This window comes from Eubalaena glacialis, chromosome 12 (assembly GCF_028564815.1).
Source record: "Eubalaena glacialis isolate mEubGla1 chromosome 12, mEubGla1.1.hap2.+ XY, whole genome shotgun sequence".
Taxonomy (NCBI): Eukaryota; Metazoa; Chordata; class Mammalia; order Artiodactyla; family Balaenidae; genus Eubalaena; species Eubalaena glacialis.
Window position 1 is genome coordinate 19,911,515 of NC_083727.1, and position 24,031 is coordinate 19,935,545.

General features: G+C 36.2%; 1 protein-coding gene across 2 annotated transcripts in view; it reads left to right on the plus strand.

Moving 5' to 3' along the window:
- Positions 1-24,031, plus strand: part of EPM2A (EPM2A glucan phosphatase, laforin) — a 125,479-nt gene that overhangs the window by 83,647 nt on the left and 17,801 nt on the right. Inside the window, exon 3 of one of the 2 annotated variants that reach the window (XM_061207372.1) lies at positions 18,221-18,361. The exons of the other annotated variant lie outside the window; for it this stretch is intronic. Coding sequence (XP_061063355.1) covers positions 18,221-18,361 — 141 coding nt within the window. The remainder of the gene's footprint in view (positions 1-18,220; positions 18,362-24,031) is intronic. 2 annotated transcript variants of the gene reach the window in all.

Here is a 24,031-nt window from a genome sequence, read left to right on the forward strand (position 1 = left end):
GCTTCTTGATTTTAGTTTTTGGTATTATTTATTGATTTCACACCTGAAAAATGAAAATTTAGCTCTTTTTTCTTCCCCTTCCCCCACAAACCTCAGTGACATCCTTCTATTGCTCATCCTCCCAACATAGTTATGCCATCATTCTGATGAGATCGGTATGCCACATGTTTATTTGTATGCCTGCGTAAATTCCATTTAACACCCCCTAACTGTTCACACATGTCTAAGTCTTCTTTGAAGAATGTATAGCTTTCTGGTTTGCTGCTGAGTAGTTGAGGCCTTTATGGCTCCTAACCCTTTATGTTTGAGCTGAGTTTCCCTCCCCCCACTCTGGAGAAGCTGTCAGAGTCTTCATTTTCAATATTATGAAATTTCATAATGGAATGTCTTGATGTGGTTACTTTTTATGCATTTTGCTAACCTCTCAGTGAGTAGATTTTTTAATTCTGTAAATTCTGCAAATTCTGCAATTTCAAATGTTTAAAGATAAATTACTCACATTATTTCTTTGATGATTTATTTCCCTTTCTGGACCTCCTATTATTCAGATATTGGAATCTTGGTCTGAGTCTTTTATATTTTGCATATCTTTGGGTTTTTTTTTCTCTTCTTTCTAACAGATTTTCTCAACTTACTAAATCATCCATCACTACTATTTAGTTTTTAATTGCTACTATCATATTTTGTTTCCTGGGAGCTCTTCATTTAATTATCTGAGTGTCTTCCAGTCCAGAGACTTGTTTAACCTTCCCCAGAGAATAAATCTCCAGTCTTTTGTCAGGACTGGGGAGGGAAAGTGTCCCAGCTGAGGAGAGTGGGAAGATGAATCTAAGGGTCTGGCTGTGTCCTAAACAGACTTGCCAGTTTTCCTTATTCTTTTCACCCACATCCAGAAGTACCTGGAAATCCCAGTTTCTGAGCCTGTTGAGGATTCTGTAGTATAATTCCAGACAGTTCTCAGCTTTCTCCACTGTTGGCCTTAGGACTTAGTTTTTCTCAGTCTGCTAAATTATTCAGTAATCAACTAATTGCTTTACAGTTTCCACAATTTTTTTTGTTATCTTTCCTCCTGTTCTCTCTTTCTTGGGGTTTTATGTGTTTAATTTTCCACAAAATCTCTTTATGCTTGTTTTAAAGGGATTTGGTGAAAGTTAGATGTGTGAAATCAAATTTTCTGCAATAAAATTAAAGTGAAATAAAGTAAAGTGTCCAACATAAAACTTCGTAAAGAGTAGCTCAATAAATAGTAAGTACATTCTTTATTTCTAACATTTAGTTTGTATTCTGTTACTCTGACCCAGATAAGATTCTACCATGTTAGAATGAGATTTTAAGAATCAATGTGTACTTCCATATTCAGCCTATACTTGGTATCAAACTACATCTTCCTCTTCAATAGATTTTTTTATGCAAAAGAATGAATGTTTGCATTAAAGACACAGATAACTAATTTAATGAGACTTTAGTGAAAAGGGACTGTATCTTCTGTATCTTGAAAAGGCTTATTGCCAATTAAACACATTTCAAGAGCCATAAATTAGACTTTATGAAAGTCAAACTTATATTCTTATAAAAATATTACAGTTTAGAAAATGTATTATAAAAGCTCGTTTATTGTTTGCAGCCTCTTTGGCTTATAAAGAAAAGATATACAGTAATTTTCAAACCTCAAAATTATTTTATACACTGTAGAACAATACTTTCACACATTTTTGATACTGTTTTGTCTAGCACATTTTCCAAATGAATGGAATTAATTACTTTCGAGAAAGAGTGAGGAACTTGGTGCCAGCCCAGCTCTCTCATTTACTGCAGGGCAACCTTGGGACAATCCTGTAACAGTTCTGAATTTCAGTTTCCTGATTTGCAAAGTGAGTTGGTTAAACTAGATGAATACTGAAGTTAGTTCTGGAAATAATCAAGGATTAAAGTTAATTTAAAAAGCTAAGCCTTATTCAACATTTTGCCAATATATTATATTGACTTAACAGTGACTATACTCCGTATCAGCTTCTTTGGTTTCAGATTCAGCCATCAAATGCCTGCAATCCAGTGCTGCCTCTAGGTGGCACTTTCCTTCATTTTTGTAGCCCAGGACATACATTCAGTCCAACACTACAGAAATATTTGGAACTATACATACGTTATATTCATTTTACAATTAATCCCTAATAAGTATGTAAATACTTATTATAAAATGATATTTTACATTGCTCATATTCATAATCAAATTTTGACACGAGATATCTTTTGGACTAAATAGAGAATAGTCACAAAATTCTGTGTGCAGCAGGATCTAATTACATTGTCCTGCTTCTGTAGTTCACAATCAAGAAATTACTGGCCAAAGGAAGAATCTAATTTCAGTTGTTATTTGCATCTGATTGAATGATTTGAGATTTTTCTAAACAGTAAAACCAAGATTATAATTGTTCATCCTACTAGGAAAGGAAAACAGCATAATCTTCCTTCTTACTGAGTTCTTCTGATCGGGCAGTGATTTTTATTGAGTATTAACTGAGTGTGTGAGATTTCCTTGAAGAGTTCCTTTTCCCTAAATAAATAATGCTGTTCATATTTTATGAGGTCAACTTAATTGATGGATGTCCCCTTTTTCTTATGATTAAAATACATATTTTTATATAAAACATTTAAATATATTAAAATAGATTATATATTTTATATTATGTATAGTTACATTGGAATGATTTATTTTCAGTATCATATCAAAAAATTAGTGATAGATATTAGCATCCTAATGGTAATATGAACTAATTGTAAACATACCCCTTAATTCTTGTTTCTTAGAAGTTATTTAAAACGTATTTGCTAAAGTTTATGGAGAAGTCAGTTTTTACTGATAGTGCTGTTGTGGGTTCAGTACAATTATAAAGGAAGCAGCTGGATTCTTTGCTGCCTTTATATTATCAACAGCATTGTTATTTAAATTATGATTGAAATGTCTCGGTCAGGCCAATGAGAGAGAAGCTTGATTAAGGGAGAGAACTTGGTGGTCAGATCTCAGATTGTGTCTATAGGAATGGTAGTAAGAAAAAGGGAATATTCTATCATATAAGTTAAGCAATTTGGATTCCTAAGTCATTATGTGGGGAAAACATGGCAATTTTACTATAAAAATATGAATTTTTACTACAAAAGAGAGCAGAGAAACAAGGAAATATAGGATAGGGGAAGGTAATTTATAAGGTGGGTGCTGTTAAAGAATGTTTGGATGTTAATGACAATGATCTCACAGAGTGGAGAAAAATTAATGATTAAGAGGAGAAAGGGGAGAGTCGTAGGGGCAAAATCTTTTTGTCAACAAAAGTGATCTGAATGCAGGAGAACAAAGAGTTCACGGTCCTTGAGGAAGCAGAGAATGGGCATGGGTGCAGGTATGTCAGTGAAGTAGTGAGGGCATGTGGAAGTTCAGTTTCTGATTTCTTCTCTTTTTCTTTTTCTAACATCTTTATTGGAGTACAGTTGCTCTACAATGGTGTGTTAGTTTCTGCTTTATAACAAAGTGAATCAGCTATACATATACATATATCCCCATATCTCCTCCCTCTTGCATCTCCCTCCCACCCTCCCTATCCCACCCCTCTAGGTGGTCACAAAACACTGAGCTGATCTCCCTGTGCTACGTGGCTGCTTCCCACTAGCTATCGATTTTACATTTGGTAGTGTATATATGTCAGTGCTACTCTCTCACTTCGTCCCAGCTTACCCTTCCCCCTCCCCGTGTCCTCAAGTCCATTCTCTACATCTGCGTCTTTCTGATTTCTTCTCTTTTCTCCATGAAATAGGAAGCAAGGTCATCAGATGAGAGTGAGAAGAGAGAAGAATTTTAGGTTTGAATGAGATATATAGACTGGGTAACTAATGGAATGTGAATGTACTGACTCATGAATTTTTATTTTTACAAGACTCTCCCAATTCCAATATTACAGTGACTATGACAAACAAAGAAGTTATTCTCTCATTTTAAATGAGTACAGAAGACAGACAGAATATTTTTGACAGTTTTCTGTGTGACTCTAGCCAGATCAGAAAGAAGTCTAAGTAATATGCTAAAATGGAGGCTTTGTAGATTGGGAATTATATGACATATTTTTCAGAGCTAGAATTAAATTTATTATGCTGGCCATTATGGAAGGTCCACTTCTGGAAGAACAATGGACCTATTTATATTGGAGTCAGTGAACACATTGGGGAATGCTCCTTTCTTGTTTTCAAGGGGTTGGTATATTTCTATCACTTTGCCAATCACTGTGATCATTTAAATTGACTGAAAATGATTAGTTTCTTAGAACATAGTCTCATCTTTGGCTGAACAGAATGCAAAGATTATGAAACCCGTGGAGGAGGGGTCAGTGAAGAAAGAGTAGTGAAAATGCATATGTTACATACTAAATAAGATAATCAGTTTTCCTGTTGACTATTTCTATATCGTAAAGGTCCTGTAATGACTTGTACGTTCACGGACGTTTTTTTGAAAAGCAAGATCTTTATTTTCATGCTTTGATACATTGTGAATTGCCTTTCTCAACCTTCTTTCTCAAAGTTCTTTTAATTTTTTTCTTTGAATGTCTTGTAGACTTATCGTTCCTGATAAATGAATCAATAATTTAATTGATTAGCATATGTAAATGCTAAGTGTTTCACCACATAGTTGATAAATACTCTGAAAATAAAGTACTGGGAGTAGCAACACACACACACACACACACACACACACACTGGTAACACCTACTTTGCAGGCTCTCCATTTTATAAGGAAAGGATTGTTTTCTACCCGCAGCCACATGATGTGTTTGACAGAGTGCTGGGGCACAACTCTCAGATTCAGGCTAATGAAAGCAGGGGGTAGATTTCAGGTGTTGTTTGAGGATTCTGTTGGGCAAATAAAACCTTAATAATGCTTTACAACCCCGAGCTACTTCTGACTATGAGAGAAAAGGCATCCTACACAGTATCCCCTCCTGTTATAGAGAAGCAAAATGGGAGCCAACTCTACAAGGTCCTGCTCTGAGGTCACGACAGCTGACCCCATTCTCAGATTCTCCTCCACGTGCCTCTGTTTCCTCCTCATGAAATGGGGGCTCCGTTTTCTTCTACCATTGCGTTCTGCCATCAACTTCTGATCCAAATACACATCTGGACACAAATAAATGACAAAAAATTCCTGCTTATTTTCACGAATCAACGTTTAAAGTTTAGATAGTCTGTATAAGTCAAAATAAGTTGAATTAATTATAAGAAGTACCTAAAAACGTTTTCTCTCCCCCAGCACCTTTATGCCATTTTTTGGAAATTGCTATTTATTCAGGCGTCAACTTACCTCATTATCCTTCCTCACCGTATAATCTTAAATTGTGGTATTAATTGCTTGTCTCATTTTCCCTTTTCCTAGATTGCAGATCCTGTCCCAACACTCCTTTCTTCCAAAAGATTCATTTGTTTGGGCTGTTTTGTTTTTCTCCAGCAATTATTATTTATCTTCTTAATTTAATCACTGGCATTTCCATTGCTACGCCCTCTCCTCAGACATGTTTACCCCCCCGCCCCATTATGAATAGGCTTATTGATGGTAGAGGAAGACATTTTATGAGAGGATCTTCCAGTATAAACTACATCACATTGTTTTTCTGCTGCTACTCCAGCTTAGTTATAGTTGGTGTGACTCCTCATGCGAAGTTCTATGGAAACAATGTATAAAATCCCAAAGCTCAAAGAGACATTTTTGCATTAAACAGGAAGTCACCAGAGAATTTACATAAATGGTGACCTCCCCAAGGATCTAAGAGTTTGTTTCCAGACTTTTTTCCATCTAGTTTTAGGAGGGAAGAGAAACCTAAAGCCAAAATTAATGATTAATCAGGAATGAAAATTAAGCATCTCAAAAATGATAAATTAAAGAGAAGCATGATCAATTTGTTACAAAATAATAGGTTTATACAACTTTTTAAGGACCCATTTTGTTGTGCAAAGTGAAATATATCTATATCTATACAGCTACTTGTATGTTTGTAGTTGCTTCTTCATCATATCCTAGAAAAATTAGAAAAAAGGAGGGAGGATGGAGAAGAAAGTGGAAAGAATGAAGGAACATAGACTTGGCCACTTGTCACTTAGCTATTCTATGATAACAGGGGGAACCATGGATTATTTTCTTAGTCCCATTTCTTTCCTTCGCTCTGTCCCTTTAAAGTTCACCTTGATTAATCTGTTGTTTCTGACGTTACCAGACGTTTGAAAATAGGGCCTCTTCTGTGTCTCATTGCTTTTAGCCACGACAGTGAGTTTTTATTACTTCAGATCTTTAAAAACAAAAAAAACAAAGCTCAGGGATGCAGTGAAAGTGAAAGAACCATTCTGAGAGGGGTCAGCAGTGCATTGATCAAGGATCCGCAGCCATCATCATAGCTATTTACAGTTGCTGGGGTTTTGAGAGCTTCCCTTTAATTCAGGATATTCAAATCATATATTGTTAATTAAGTCAAGATGGAGTAAAAAGGATGATAAAAATGGTATCACAGAAGTGGAAAATACGTGTAAGTAATCGATTATAGAAATAGATTTGAACATCAGATCACCAACTTTCAGAATGCTCTTTTCATGAGACTAACATTCTCTACTTAAAAAAAAAAACCAACCACCTAAAAAGCTGAATTTAGAAGTATCATTTTGATTGTATACCATGTGCCCAGTACTGTGTTAGGTACTGTTAAAAATTTTCAACTTAAATAATAATGAAATGATGTGGTATTTGTTTATATCACAAAAGTGTTCTTCCCTTTATGAAAGGATTCTCTTGCTTTTAGATAGTAGACAGTATCAGGATAGAGCTGATGGGGAAGGATCACTCCCTGGCCTGAATTAATAATACCTGAGGAATGTTTTTGTTTTGGCCTCTGCCGCTATGACTAAGAAAAATTAATTACAGGGAAACAACCCCAAAACTGTGAACAGTAATTAACCAGCCAACTCACATTTCAAAGATGAGTGATGAGAAGTTTAGACCCTGAAATTCATGGCCCTGGTGAGCTGCAGATTGCAGGAGGGCAGTTATAAATTTTTTGGTACAAATGCACCTTTGTCTATTAGGTTTTGCCCTTATTCTTTGCCACCTTTCCTATTTCTCTACCGTTTTCTGTATTTCCAGTCTACTCCTCTCCTGCCCCCACTTCCCTTTTTTTCCCCACTGTCTCTTACACTGTGCCTGTTTCCCTGTTGGTCCCTTACCCTCCCTCTGTCTTTTCCTGTCCCCTTTTTTCTTATCTTAATGTCCTTGTTCCATTCCTTCATTTTTGTCTTGATACTTTATTAACTGGCCACAATATGGAATTGAAGTCCATATCTAAACAAATATTTAAAACATTTAGTACTTTCTGTTCTTAATGTGGTAATCAGCTGACTTTGGTCTGTCTCCATTCATTTATTCAACTATTTTTCGAGTGCCTACTTTTTGCCAGATGCCAGATACTGGGGGTACAAAGTTAAACACGACCTAATGTCTCTCCTTCAAAAGCTAATAGTCCCACAGTAGAGACAAAACAAATATGTATTACTGTGAAAACCTTAATCCAATTAATTTAGTTCTTACTTTTCTGAGAGTTTTCACCCTATTTTCTTTAAGTGGCTTTGAGTGAATTAAGGTCTTGAATTCCTGCTGAAACCTCTCTACATGTAAAATGTGACTTTGCTTACAAAAACTTAGTTAATATTTAATTCTCAGGAACAAACTTTTTTAATAAAGGGAGAGACCATGATGCTTAAAATTTTATGAAATAAGGAAATTAATAAAAGTATTATTTACCTCACATTCTTATTTTCTTACCCTAAAAAAATCTTTTAAATAATTATTCTGTTGAAGTACAGAAAAAGCTTTCTGGGTAAAGTACAGCACTGTCTTAAAATTGGGCTTTAGATTTTTATCACTATTCAAAATAAATTTTCATAGAGGCTTGGGTCCAGGACCTTTTCTGTTCACAACTCCAGAACATATGATTCATATAGTAGTTTACGTGAATCCCCTCTCCACCCACCCTACTACCACTCACTCTGTGCAGTGCAAAGCCTGCCTTGCTACATGTGGTGGTCCTGGTTGGGTAATAATTTTAGACAGTACACACAAATCTATGTGGTGGGCATTATATTTTTTGGATTGACATGTACTTAAAAACTTTATAGTATGTTTTGGACCCAGATGTAATAACTTCTAAGCAATTACCTGTGTTAAACTATTTAGTTTGCAAGTCAACTGACTGATATTCCATCGTGTTTCCTAAGGGACTCTGAGTGAGTTAAGGCCTATTGTTGCCAAATCAAACTTGGGTCCGCTTGCCCACACGCAGTAAAGCTAATCTACTGATACCGGGTTGTGGTGAAAGAAAGTGCAGCATTTATTGCAGGGTGTCCTATAAGGAGTCTGGGATAGCTAGTACTCAAAAAGCCCGAACTACCAGATGGGTTTTAGCAAAGCATTTTTAAAGGCCAGGCAAGGGAAGGAAGTCCCAGGGTATGATCAGCTCCTGCACAATCCTCTGATTGGTTGATGGTGAGATAAAGTAAAAAGGCAGATAAGTCGTTGCAAATATTTCCTGGTTCCCGCCATACTGCAGAGGGGATGTGTTAATTTCTTCCACCTGGTGGGGTTTTAGCATCTGTAAAACTACCCGGGAAATGTGCATCTGATACTGTTATCTACGTATTTCAGAGAGGAGCTCAAGCAGAGGGTGGGAGTGGGGGTGGTCTGTCCCGGGAAGGCCCATAAGGTCCTGGTTGGTTACACTTCATGTTATTTAATCTTCGCGTATGTCCAGTTTCACAGTGATGGTGTTTAGAATACGCTGCTCCAAATATGGCACCTTAGGATATCAAATATTTTAAGCTGAAGGAGTTTGAGAAACAGCATGTATCTGACCTTCTCCTAAAACAGGTATCAAGACCTTTGTGTGAACAATGCCTTCCCTATACCCCTACACCTGGAGGAAAGGAGCATCCTTATCTCTGAAGACTGAGAGGAATCCAAATGTACATACCTTGCTAGTTTCCCCCAGTTCACCACCCTTAGCTCACATCCTTTTGTTCTATTACATTTTCCCACTGCTCTCCACTCTTCATCAAACCTAATATAAAAAATGCTCAGGTTTAACCACTTCTTCAGGTCTTCGTGTCCCTGTGAAAGCTCCTGTGTCTTGTAAATTTTATATTAAGTACATATTAATATAAATAAATTTGTATGCTTTTCTCATGTTAATCTGTCTTTTGTGAGTCTAATTTATAGAGCTCCAGTCAGAGAACCTAGAAGGGTATTAGAAAAAGAATTTATTCCTCCCCTGCAACAGTCTGAAAAATCTTCCTAGAATTTGCGTAGGGAAAAGTATCTAAGCCTAGAAACAAATATTTCTAAACACTATTTGAAAATGGAGATTAAAAAATTATATGAAGACCCCTAATGTACTGGGAGGATTAAGAGTTGACATTAATTTAATTAAAAATCAAAGCCACTTTTAGATTTTTGAATTTAGAAAACCATTATGGCTTTTCACTACATTAACTTATAAAAGGCAAAGTAGATTTTTCTACATATATGGGTTTTTGAAACAGCCTTATAAGGCATGTGTCATCCCAGAGTAGATTTTTTATTGCTTAATTATGAAATGAATTTTAATGAAAACAACATAACTTTCATCTGGAATTTGGTGAACTATGCCATTACAGAATAAGTTGTATTTTAAATGAAAAGGAATAGGAAAGTCCTCTTCTAGGCTTAGAAGTAAAAATAAGGAACAACTAACTCTCTGACTGAAACTATCTCAGAGTTCTAGTAATCGTAATGAGAAGGAGAAATAATGAGTTTAGGAGCAAAATCCATCTATTGTATTGTAAATGGTGAATCCAAACTAACAGATCTTCATTAAAAATAAGAAGCCCATAAATTTTAAAAATGCTGTGGGGTAGTACAGAACAGGTCAGTCATTTAATGGAACATATCTGTAAATAAAATGCAAAATAAAGAGACAGTAAAGTATGACTGCATGCTTGGACAGATGCAGACAGTATTTACTATGCAATTTTGGCTTAACATAGTGGCTAATTTCTTCAGCTTATTTAAAGATGTTTGTCTTAGGCTGCTCTCTTGCTAATGCAAATAGCTTTTTTTGGAAAATCAAAATAGCAAATATAGAGTGCACATAAAGGTAGCTAGTGTACTAAGAAAAATTAAGAAAATGAAGTTTTATTCCAGGCAGTTGAAGGAACAAACATAGTCTTATGATATACTAAGCTGATGGGAATTCGGTATTATCAGTTTAGGACAAAGCTGAAGGGCAGTCCCATGAGATGCATCACCTGAGTGACCGTATGTTTGAGTTCAGCAGACTCTGGGAACAGGGATTGTAAATCTTCTGCTATTTTAAGAGTGAAATGATAGCCTTTTGATTAGAGCATGAAATTGGCCCTTAAAATGAACTTGAAAATCTTAGCAAAAGGCTGCTTCGTGTTCCTAAAATTCTAATTAAAACCTGCCCTGTAGTAGCTTGAGGCCCCAACTGACCAAACAGATTATTACAAAAATGCCACTTAAATTGGAAGTCAGATCTCTGATTATGGATCAAATGGTTCAGAGAATCCAGCACAGAAGGAGCATGAGCAAGTGGAAGAAAAGGAATAAAGGATGTAAATGAAAAAAAAGCAAAGGTCCGAAATAAAAACCTAAATACAACTTAATGATGAGAATAAATCCTGTCCGTTCGATAGGAAGCATAGCTTCCATTAAAAAAAAGAATCAGAAAGATGAAATTTCTCAAATTAAAAAAATGTTGGAGCATATTCTTTTGTTTATTGTAATTTATCATTCTTCAAATTTTATTGTTGATCCTAAATCTATTATAAACATTCTTTAAAGTGAATCCTGCCTTGTTTTATGAGAGGACACTGAAAAAATTTTCTAACATTTCCTAAAAATAAACTAATAAACATAAGATTCAGGAGATTATTTTACCTGTAGCAGTACAATATTGAATTGCACCCATTTTTATCTACAAGATTGGGCAAATTTCATGCTGCCACACTGTCAAAGGAGTGTTAAAGAGCCTTGGAGAGCAGGGATGTTTTTGAGACTTTGAATACTATGCATGGCATTCTGCAGATAGAACATAGTCACACTGGATCAGGAAATTATCCCATCCGGCTTCATATGGCTCCTTTGGCAACAGCACTGTACCTGTGTCAACTGTTTTCCATGATGATGACATTGTGTCATCATGTTGACATATCCAGATATTGATCAGGCCCATTCTCTGATGCCACCTGCCCTTTCTCTGGTAATAAGAGTAAAGACTTTGTCTATTTCAATCACTGTTGTATTCCCAGTTACGGTGCCGACACTTTGTAATCCATCACTTCTTATTTCAAATAAAAGTTATTTAATGATGCATCCTATAAGACTATATACTCCTTCAATGTAGGATATATGTCTGAATTCAGAGTCACATCTATTCACTGCTTTTAACACAATGCCTTGCACATAACTGATGGTTATATGTATAGATTGAATGATGAACTTCATTCAGTGGCTCACTATTATTTGCCATCTAGGAACTTATCCAAAAGTTTTGCAACTCTTCGGTAGGTCGTGTGCCGTGCTGGGGTGGGGGGTGAGGGGTGGAAGAAATGACAACTGAATTGCTACAGAGTCATAGCTTGGCCACCAGCAGGCACAATGCCTTCTCCCCTCTTTGAATATCTAGAGTGCCAGAGGATCTGACTGTGTAATGTCAGCAATTCAGAGGGGGTGTTTTTCAGAAGTAACTAATGATGATGAGTACACATTTCAGTGGATAGAGTGAGTAAGCAGGTGGGAGTAGAGAAAGGTGAAGAAATCTAAATTATAAGAAAATTAAAAATATAGAACTGTAGAATATTATAGTGTCAATTCACAAATCATAGAGGGAAACTCAGAACGAGGTAGTTGAATGCTTCATGTTCAATGGGCAGAAAAAGAATAGTGCAGGTCTGAAATTGCCTATTCTTAGAAAAGCCTGCTTGCAAGGTTGGCTCTCTTGCTGGTCTCTGGGAATTTGGCTAGTAAACAGTCCCGCACACTGATATAAAACTCTCCCTAAATAATAATTGTGGCTCACTGTGCCTAAACTGTGCAAAGAATATGTTTATACTTAACACCTGCTTTCCTTTTGGGAATCTAGAATTTTGGTACATACTGGGCAGAGGATACCTACATACCAGCCTCCAATAAAAACCATTTGTGGTGTCTCTAATGAGCTGCCCTGGTAGACAATACTTCCCATTTATTGTAACAACTTGATGCTGGAGGAATTAAGCATGTCCTATGCAATTACACTGTGTGTTTGGGGGACTCTTGGAAGCGTGCACCTAGTTTCATCTAGACTTCTCCCATGCACCTTTTCCTTTTGCTGATTTTCCTTTGTGTCCTTTTACTGTCATAAATCTCAGTATGAGTACGACTATATGCTGAGTCCTGTGAGATCACCTAGCAAATCACCAAACCTGGAGTGATCTTGAGGAGCCCTGACATATTCACTTTATGGGATTCAGCCTAGCTAATGTGTTGAGCCAGTCCTGGCTAGGACTGCAGGCTCTCAGAAGACCCTTCACCACCAATCAGTAGAGGTGCAGGTAGACTTTTAGCCTTAGACTGGTATCTGGTCATCTTGGTGCGAATCCCAGGTATCTGCATCCTATTCTGTGTGAATGGGTTTGTTTTTTTTTTTCCCCACTATATTTTAATGTAGTCATTAAACGCGTGTGCTCTGAGTTGGGCTGCCAGGGATTGAATTCCAGCTTTACCACTCCCTAAGCAGTAGGACTTTGGGTATGTTACTTAAGTGCTGTGCATCATCTGTAAGAGAATGTTAATAGTAAACTTAAACCTTAATAGGCTGTTGCTAGGATTAAATGAGATAAAACGTTAACACAGTAAGTGCCAAACATGTGTTTAATTATTTTCATAACTGGCATTATAAACAAGCAACAACTTTATTTTGTCTTCCAGAATTCAGTAGGGAAATTCTCCCTGGATAAAAATATGGGAAAGTCAATAATTTCTTTGGTCACTTATAGATAATAAAAGCTCTGTATTCATTTAAGTCATAAAATACAATCTTAATTTTCTACTCAGAAGGTTGGCTCCTTTGAAATAAACAAATCTTTCAGTTTAATATAAAATGAAATCCTTTAATATTCTTACCTTGAATTCAATCTTGCCTTCTATTAAAATCTTGTTCCTTGATTTATTTTTGCAAATAATAATTTAATGATAAATTAATAGTAAAAAGATAAACATGTGCCTATCTATTTACTTTACCCATTTCCAAATCACATTGTTTTTACTTTGCCCTTTATACTTAATATGTAGTTAGATTTGTTTTTTGAATCAGTGGGAGAGTAGTTTTTCTTTAATAGGTAAATATAGCCCATTAATATTTAGTGTTATGCTCAGTCTTAATTATACCGTCTTATTTTAAGTCTCCTGTTTTTAATGCTTTTTAAACATTTCCTGTCATTCTGTCTTTTATGTATGATCATCTTTCTGGTAATTAGAAGATATATAGAATGTTTCTTGTTCTACTATAGGTTATCTTTTGAATGTGAACATACTGTTACTTCAAATTCAATTTAATCGATTGAAAGCACCCAGAGAGGCCTCCTTTTGAAAGACCATAGATATTATTACATAGATAGATAAAGAACCCACTCTCCCTTGGCTACAACCTCAGTTTTTAGTATTAGTGGGATTTTTCCCTGTCCCTTATAATTTTTTATTTTTATTTTTAATATTGTATAGCTTTACTTTTATAAGTGACAACACATTGTTTTTTCACTATAATCAATTCTTTAGATTTAATTACATATTTAAATAAATTGCTTGACCATCATATCTTTCATATAAGGGCATTATCTTTCCTGAGTCTTTTTAAAGTCATCACTGGGTTGGTTAGTTTAAGTCACAATGTAGTTTTTCAAGAAGGATTCATGAGAGTTTATTTCTTAAATCTTTTACATATTTAATATGTCTTCATATTGTCTTTATACATAGATGGCAACTTGATTAGATATAGAATTTTGAATTACTTTCAAATATATTTAGATGTTGTTTTTAATCTCCTGACTTGATTATTGCTATGGAGAATTTTGAGGCCAGGCTTATGTTTGGGGGATCAATGAGGATTTGTAAGATTTATTTTATTTTATTTTATTTATTTATTTGTTTATTTTTGGCTGTGCTGTGCAGCTTGTGGGATCTTAGTTCCCCAACCAGGGGTTGAACCTGGGTCCTTGGCAGTGAGAGTATGGAGTCCTAACCACTGGACCACCAGGGAATTCCCGATTTGTAAGATTTAATGTGCCCATCCTTGACCCTATGGAACTGACATCTTTAGGGTTAGGAGAAGTTCAGATGGTAGTTATCTTTATGATGAGTAGAAAGGAGTGTGAGGAGAGTCTTCTAGGGCCTGGTAGAAGTTCTGTTTCTGAATTTGGGTGCTGGCTATATGAATGTATTATTTGTAAAAAAAATTATTGAGTAGTACACGTATGTGTATTTTTAATGTATATTACATTTCAATAAAAAGTTTTTAAAAGTTCATGTACCCAGTCTTGCAGATACTTAGAAAAATTGATAGGGTGCCAGCTCTTAATGTGTTACAAATATAAACAACCAAAATAACTTGTTGCAGAATTTCCCTTCAATAGTTTCCATAAACTATTCCATAAGAAAATTCGATTCCCATTAGAGGCAAACAAAAAGGGATGGTAAACTATAGGCAAAGAAAAACAAATTTCCTTGAAGTCCATTAACTGATTCTCAGTAGATCCACATAAATTGTGCCTTAGATCTTTGGTACTGTATTTATTTTACTTGTTGATGTTCATCTCAAGAATGCAGTGAGACCAAAAGATTGTATTTGTAAAAGTGCTTTTTGATGTTCATTAAAACAGGATGGAAAAGCCAAAGTAATAGCCGTGTAGCCTTTTTATAGATCATAAAAGGAATAAATAAAGCCTCTTAAAAGTATATTTGAAGCTTCACTGGTCCTAGTCAGAAAATGGAATTATTTAGTATTTCAATAAAGCAGTGGGACCATCCTCTTTTTATGAACTGTTAGTATCGTGCCAGCTGCCTGCTTTTAACGTCATTGAAAAGAGGATGGATGGAATTTTCACACGCACAATGTGTGTTGGAAACAATAAAACATACACGAACCTTTTCTGTAGATCCCCTTTGACCTATTTAATAAAATAACAGAATCCCAAATTGTGAACTTTTTTTAAAGCACCTGAGTAGCTGAGAGATCTCATTGCAGGTGGGCGGGTCACTAGAGCAGACATCAGTGTAGCTCACTCCTCTCAATCACTGCCACACTCCCTTTTCTCTTTTTGTTATTTTATATTCATGACCATTCCTTCTTTCCTTATGTAAATATAAAGATATACCATTTAATTCCTGATTCTGTTTGCTAAATAGAGAAGGCAATTCATTAATGCATCATTCAGTATTTCTGGTTGTAGAAATTTTGTGCCTTGCTAAGCAGAGGAAAAGGCTCTCAGGAAGGCTTCCTTTACATTGATAGAAACAGGTGTTCTCTTTTAGTTGTCAAGTCAGATCCCTTCTGAGAATCTCAGATAAGTGGTCCAAATTGCATCTAAGAGGAAAATTTGCCAAAGCATAATTACTTTTCATCAGGGTGCCACAAATAATGAAAAGAACAGAACACTGGAAGTATATTGTAGTCTACTTAATCACCATCATTTTAAAAAGCTGATGTAGAATTCCTTACTTCAAGACAAAACTATATAGCTTTGGTGGTAAATTAGGCATACTTTCTAAACACTGAATTATATTTCTTCTAATTCACATTTGGCTAAAAAAAGCTGACTAGTCTTTGTAGCAGTGGAATATAAGTGATAAGATTTGCAGCTGCCATTTCAAACAGTGCATTTTTGCCTATTCTTCAGTAGCTTCCTGTGTTTCTATTCATCCTGAATGAATTCCTTTCTTTATCTTTCTTGATAAGATAAATTTCAGCACAGTTGCCTATCTATGCAGAATGCAGTCAGACTCCTTATATCACCTTGCTATCCATTCCCCCCCTCCCTCACCCCCACCCAAGAGCTAAACTTGTGGAGAGTGATAGATTGTTTGTATGGGTAGAAATAGTAAAGCTTTGCCCAGTGATAAACAATTATTTAGAATAGTGCATAAAAAATTCTGGTCATTAGAATTTTATCTAGCATTTATCTGCATTTAAGAGAATTTCTAAAACCAAATAACTTCAGCTGGGGCATAATGGAAAATCTGAGATCAGTAAAACTAGTTTTGACTAAGAGTTCAACCATTGATCAGCTATGGGAAATTTGCTTGAACTTTGCTGTTTATTCCTCTATAAAATTAGGATAATAATTATACAAAGAAACAAATAGCATAACATTTGACATATATACACTACTATGTATAAAATAGATAACTAATGAGAACCTACTGTATAGCACAGGGAACTCTATACTCAGTGCTCTGTGGTGATCTAAATGGGAAGGAAATCCAAAAAAGGTGGGGATATATGTATATGTATAGCTGATTCACGTTGCTGTACAGCAGAAACTAACACAGCATTGTAAAACAACTATACTCCAATAAAAATTAATAAAAAAAGAAACAAATAGCATAACAAAAGCATTTTCTAGGATTGTATTTGATTAATAGTAGTAATTATAAAGGAAATCTAATATTTGGGGGAGGATGAGTAGACTTTTGGAAGGTTATGGGAGAAGATGCCCATCTATGTTAGCACCTTTAACTAGTGTCAAGGTCTTTGGGTCACCTTCTGTTTTTCCAGTTGCTTTCTGTTTTTTCACCATCAGCAGTTCTTCCTCTATGATCCTTGCTGTTTATCCTTTCCAGACCATATAATCGAGAACCTCCCACCCCCATACCCAGTCTCTTTTTGCATCCCACATTGATGACTGTTTCCTCTCTTTCTCCAGCCAACTGGGTCGATGGAGTAGAAATGCCTGTTCATAAAATGAAATTTGTCTCGATTAAGTTACCATGGAGAAGAGCTGTAGGCTTTGCAGTACATTACACGTCTAAAGCAGGGATTGGCAAAGGGTCGGACAGTATATATTTTAGGCTGTGTGGGCCATATGGTTTCTGTTGCAGCTATTCAACTCTTTTGTTGTAGTGTGAAAGTAGATATAGAAATATGTAAACAAATGAGAATGGCAGTGTTCCCTGAAAACTTTATTTACAAAAACAGATGTTCGTCTGGATTTAGCCCATGGGCCATAGTTTTCTGAGTCTCTAAGACATGGAGATGAGTCACACAATACTAGTGTTTAAAGGGACATGGCAATCATGTAGTCCAGCTTTCCCCAATGTGTGATCCATAGACAGCTGGCCCCCTGCAATCAAAGGTTAACTGGTCAAATATATTTTTGAAGTGCTACATGATGTTCCCCCTTCTTAGAGGCTCACCAATACATTAGCAATACTCAAGGCCCTGACTTTCTTCAGGGGGTGGAATATAAGTAATAAGAATGATAACTTATGCTTTAATAGTGCTTACTATGTGCCCAAAACTATTCTAAATGCTTTTACATATATTAGTTCATTTAATCTCAAAACCCTATGAAGTATGTAGTATTGTTAATACCATTTTATAGTTCATGAAACCGAGGCACTGAAAGGTTAATTAATCTGCCCAAGGTAGCATAATTAGTGGTGCCTGGATACAAATTTACGCAGCCTGGCTCCAGGGTTTGTGCCCTCAGCTACCCTTCCACCTCTGTGTAATATCTAGACACCTCTGGGAAACAGTGTGAGCTGAGAAAGTGCTTCTTTCATCCAGTTCTCTCAGTTAACACATTGGAAAAGCAAGGTCTAGAGAGATTCAGGTGACTTTGCAAAGGTCACAAGTATAATTAATAACTGAGACCAGTCTACAAATCAATTAAATCACCACCTGGTACTTGAAGAAATGCTCGAATTAATCCTTTATAAAGACAGAAATCCTTTTTTTTTTTTTTTATAAATTTATTTATTTATTTATTTACTTATGGCTGCGTTGGGTCTTCGTTTCTGTGCAAGGGCCTTCTCCAGTTGTGGCGAGCGGGGGCCACTCCTCATCGCGGTGCGCGGGCCTCTCACTGTCGCGGCCTCTCCCGTTGCGGAGCACAGGCTCCAGATGCGCAGGCTCAGTAGTTGTGGCTCACGGGCCCAGCTGCTCCGCGGCATGTGGGATCTTTCCGGACCGGGGCACGAACCCGTGTCCCCTGCATCGGCAGGCGGACTCCCAACCACTGCGCCACCAGGCAAGCCCCAGAGATCCTTTTAAAAATGAGTAATCGTCTCTAATTTTCCCTTTTTAATTCAGGCTTTTATAACCAGCTTCATTTCAATGGGGTAAATACAGTTTGATTTTTAGAAAGTAGAATTATTTTCACTTTAAAAAATCTGATAGGCAATCTTCTGTTAAGAGAAATATGACAAATATTTATCTCTAACTTGGACCTCTTTCCCAGGTGCTGAGCCATTGATTCTCAAGTCTCAATGTACAGTAGAATCACTTGGGGTACTTGGAAAAAATGATGCTAAGCCCCACCCTACTGCTTCAGAAATTACATTTTAATTGAGGATGTGGTGTAAGTGTTTCAAAAGCTACCCCCAGGAGGTTCTTGTATGGAGCTGGATTGTGAATCACGTTTGTTATCGTCTGCTAAATTTGTCCACCTGCATTAACAGCTAACATTTAAAATGCTACATGGCATGAAATGAAACTTACGGCTATGGTCCATGGGTTATAATTAATAAAAATGTGACCACATTCCAAGCATGAGTGGAACTTTAGTATTGCAGATAAATTGTACTGGTGGCTGTAATATGCAGTCAGTTTTATGTGAGTGGGACGTTTGGATTGACGTGCATAGCTGCAGAACCAGACTAACCAGAAAACTCAGATTCTGATAGGTTGCCAGAAGTCTGTATGGCTCACATAGAGGCTGGTCTTGACTTTTTAAAAAATTGAAGTATAGTTGATTTACAATATTGTATTAGTTTCAGGTGTACAGCAAAGTGATTCAGTTATTTTTTTCTGATTATCTTCCATTATAGGTTATTACAAGATATTGAATACAATGCCCTGTGATATACAGTAAATTCTTGTTGCCTATCTACTTTATGTATAGTAGTTTGTATCTGTTAATCCCATACTCCTAATTCGTCCCCCTCCCGCCCTCAGTCTTCACTTTGATGTGGCTCTTTAATGCCTGGGACTTAAGGTGGAAGAAACACATATTTTGAAGGATTAGGTTTTGCCACCATTCTCTACCTACTTACAAATATTAAAATCATTTATAATAGAAGAATTTAGAGAATAAATCATGTGTAGTAAAATAATTTAGGATAGAAATAGAACATTTATGAGAGGAAATGGGATAGAAATTATCAGGGACTTGAGATGGTCTAATTACTACTGTTGAACACTAAATTTGTCTTTAACTTTTTTGGTAGTTAAGGCAAAAAAAGGATATAAATATAGTTTTATATTTTGGCTAAAAACAGCTTTCACTTTGTCTGCAGAGAAAATTGTTATTTTTAAACTAATTTCAACCAGCAATTTAACATATATCCTTGGGATAACACAATTAAAAATATCTTCACCACAGTTTTGCAAAAGTTATAGAAATGCTGTTCAGTTGGTGATAGTTGTAAGAATCATCATGTAGTTGAATGAACCAAATATTTTGAGTAAGTAAAGACATTTCTACAGTTGTTCATTCACTCATTCATTTATTCAATCACCTGTTTGCTTTTAATTGCTAACGTTATGCTGGATACAATGTTAAGTTCTGGAAATAAGGTGATCAATAAGATGTCATGCTTGTTTTCAAGGGGCACACAGTACAGTGGGAGAAATGCTCAGAAAACCCAAAATTTCTAGTGAGAGAGGTCAGAGACTGAAATAAAAGTGTGTATATGTTACGGGAACACAAAGAAGGAGGACCTAAGTGGAGGACCAAGGAAGATTGAATAGGTTTAATCAGATAGATGAGCAGTGAAAATACATTCCAAGAGGAAGAACAGCAGGATAAATGGCAGGGAAGGGAGAGTGCATGGTGCTTCAGAAGAATTACAAGTATCTCCCCTAAATTGGACGGTGGGGTTCATATGGGGCTTCAGAATGAGAGACCTACATTGGGGTCAGATTCCAAAGGGTCAGGCCAAAGACTTGAGACTTCATATGAAAGTGATGGGTAGTCACCTTAGTATTTTCGGCAGTAGGGCCATGTGATCAGATTTGTGTTTTAGAAAGATCACTTTAGCTACAATGTAGATGGGAGACCGACTGGGAGATCACTTAGGAGGCTGTTAGTGTAATTCACTTCTTGAGTGTTGAGGCTCTGAAGGAAAACAATGGGAATGGAGAACAGGGGACCGATTCTGCAGCTTTTCAGGAGTTTGACTTGTATGACTGGGTTAATGACTGTAGAGAGGGGAAGCAGAAAGAAGGAAGAAAAGTTTCCTGGCTTAGGTGACTGGGCAGCTTGTGGCACAATACATGGAAATCTAGAGCAACTGGGGAGAATCAGGTTTGTGGGTCGGGAGCAAAGAGTGGAAGATGGTGAGAATGAGTTCAGGTGATACTTATGGGACTGTAAGTGGAGAATTCCAATAGAGCGTTGAGGTCTGAGCTGGAGGCAGTAGATTTGGAATTTACCAGCATGTAGATGGCAGTTATAGATGGCAACGTATATTAGTGAGATAACTTAAGAATATATAAATCGAAGAGAGACCAGAGTTTGGAACCCTGAGAAACACTCACACTTAAGGCTTGTAGAGGACACAGAGTTTATGAGGGAAACAGAGCATAAGTATGAATAAACTAGGAGTATGTGGGATAGTAGAAGTGATCAATAGGATACATGTAGTTTGGGACAGAGATGTAATTTGGGATAATATAACAGGGATGTAATTTGGTAATTTGATAGATGTAATAGGGAGGTAATTTGATAGATGTAATAGGGAGGTAATTTGAGACAGAGATAGAAAGTGTACATTAAACTGTGAAATATCAACTGTGTCAGATGGGACTTGATAGATGTTGGGTCCCTGGCTGCTGGACTGAATTCTCTTAGTAGAAGCCTATGGATGATTTATATTATTTAAGGGACAGATGTTTTAGATATCAGATATGTTTCAAAAGTTTGAAATCCAAACATTTCTCCACACACTTAAGCCCAGTTGTGAATGCAGAATAACGTTCCTGAAAAATCTTGAAAACATCTAAGCACAGCAGTTGGAGGTGATGATGTCCTTGACCATGAAACATGGAAGAGGCAATTTTAGCTTAAAAAATATAAGACCAGTTTTTCCCAATTAAGCACTTCAATGAATGGAAGCTAATATATGCTCAGTGGAATGGATGATCTGAAATAAATCTGTATTGTGAAGGTCTTGCCAGAATGAATTAACTTCATATAAGGGCACCACATAACTGAATGCACTCTCGTGATGATTAGGGTTATTTGAAATTCACCAATTTAAATATGACAGTTTTAGTTTGGGTATTATTGGTGTTTAATTCTCTTTGTGAATTGTATTAGAATATATGCCCGACTGTTTATTTAAGACCTTTCCTAGTTAGAAATAACGCAAGTAGACCAAGTATCACTGATATCTGACATATCTGTGGATTTTTTTCCATATCTATGGATTCTCAGAATCTGTGGGTAACATAAAGTAAACAGAGGCCTTTTTGATTTGTACCTCCTTAAGTGGGTTTATTGACTGTCATGACTTTGTTTTGGTCTTCATGAAATATATGTGCCCTGATTCCAGGCTGAATGAAAGAAGCAAAACTTCCCAGGGATTTTCTCAGTCCCAATATTACAGTATTTGTAGCTATGAATCTCTCTTCTGTACCTGTCATCCAAACTACTTACATCTCATAGGTGAGAGGAGGTGTTTACTGTTTGTCTTTCTGGAAGCTTATCTAATTTCTGACACTCCTGACTGCAACACTGCTAATTGCATCAGAGTTCTCAACCATTTAAATTCCTTGGTGTTCCCTAAATTTCAAGTCTTGTGTGTATCATCCCCAGTTTTCAGCATCCACATGTAAAAAAGCTCAAGCTTCATTTTAAAAAGATAACACAAAAGGGAATTTTCCCCCCTATCAAGAGGCCAATGAGCACTGTAAATAAGGAGAAAAGAGGAATGTTTTAGAACCAAGGAAGGTCATTATGTAAATACAACCATTTGGCTTCCTACAGATTCTTCACTGAGAAATCAAGAAAGAGGGCTAAAGAGATTTAAAATTTTTTCTGTAATTAGTAGAATTTTTAAAAATAGCAAGCCTCTCTGCACAGTTATTAGGCCTCTAGTATTAGTATCAACAATAGAGATAAAATGCTTCTCTTTTTGTTTCTACTTGCAAGAGGGACCTTATTTTGTTTACTTCTCAGTGCACCTGAGCATTATGAATTGCATTGATCTATTGTATAATGATATCATAATAGCATATAGATTAAATATCACTATTAGAGTACTCCTTGCTACTCAAAGTGTGTTCCAAGGGCCAGCAGCATTGATATTACAGGGGAGCTTGTGAAAATGCAGAATCTCAGGCTCTAACCTAGATTTACTGAATCACTATCTGCATCTTATCATAATCCCCAGATGATTCCTCTGTACATTAATATATATTTTTTTAATTTATAAATTTATTTATTTATTTAATTATTTTTTGGCTGAGTTGGGTCTTTGTTGCTGTGCGCGGGCTTTCTCTAGTTGAGGCAAGCGGGGGCTACTCTTCGTTGCGGTGTGCAGGCTTCTCATTGCAGTGGCTTCTCTTGTTGTGGAGCACGGGCTCTAGGTGCGTGGGCTTCGGTAGTTGTGGCATACGGGCTCAGTAGTTGTGGCGCACGGGCTTAGTTGCTCCACAGCATGTGGGATCTTCCCCGACCACGGCTCAAACCTGTGTCCCCTGCTTTGGCAGGTGGATTCTTAACCACTGTGCCACCAGGGAAGCCCTGTACATTAATATTTAAGAAACACTGGTCTAGATGAATAATAACCATACAAATAACCCAGATGATTTTTTTTGATCAAGAAAATTATAAGGAAAGCGCCTACTGTGGCTCAAAGTACATAATAGAATTCCTTTCACAATAGAACTTCCTTGTATTTCAATAAATCAAATGATTAGTTGACAATGATGAAGAATTAACATAAAAAAGAAAAAAAAATCATTTTTTTCATTTTCCAACCATCTTGTTTTCTAAATTCATTTTTCCAGAGCTGAAATAAAGACCCACAGGTGCAAAGAATAAATTTTAAAAAATAACTCTTTAGAGAACTGATTAAATAAATCAATCAGTTTCATTGTGTACCACTTTGCCTACAATGGATATTTCCTTGATATGAGTTAAATCTAATTGATGGGCAACATATCCTGTGTACAAAGTTCTTACATCAAAAAAACAAAACAAAACCCTACCTTATTAACATTTCCATAATAGAAATGAAAGAGTTGAGTGGAAAACTGAAAGGAAGTTTGAATAGTTTGATATTCTCAAGACTTTGGGCATATGGATGCCATTAGCATGATGTCTAGTCAACAAAATGTTGGTTAATCTGAAACTTGTAAAAATATGTAGTAAGGAAACTTAGAGAGATAGGCTTCGTTGAGGGCAGACCTGGTTAAGCAATTGTAAATTATAATATTACATTAGTAAACTTAGAGTCATTTTATAATCTTCCCTTTTCTCAATCCTTTCATCCAGTCAATGTGCAAGTTCTGTTGGTTCCACTGCTAACGTACATCTTGAATTAATCCACTTCTCTGTCTGCACCACTAATTATATTCCAAGCTGTCACTATCCAAAAGGTCTTCCCTCTTCCTCATAGCAGCCAGAGCCACCTTTTAAAAATTATGAAATAAGTCCATGTGACTCCTATACTTAAATATCCTCCATTGGCATTTCATTG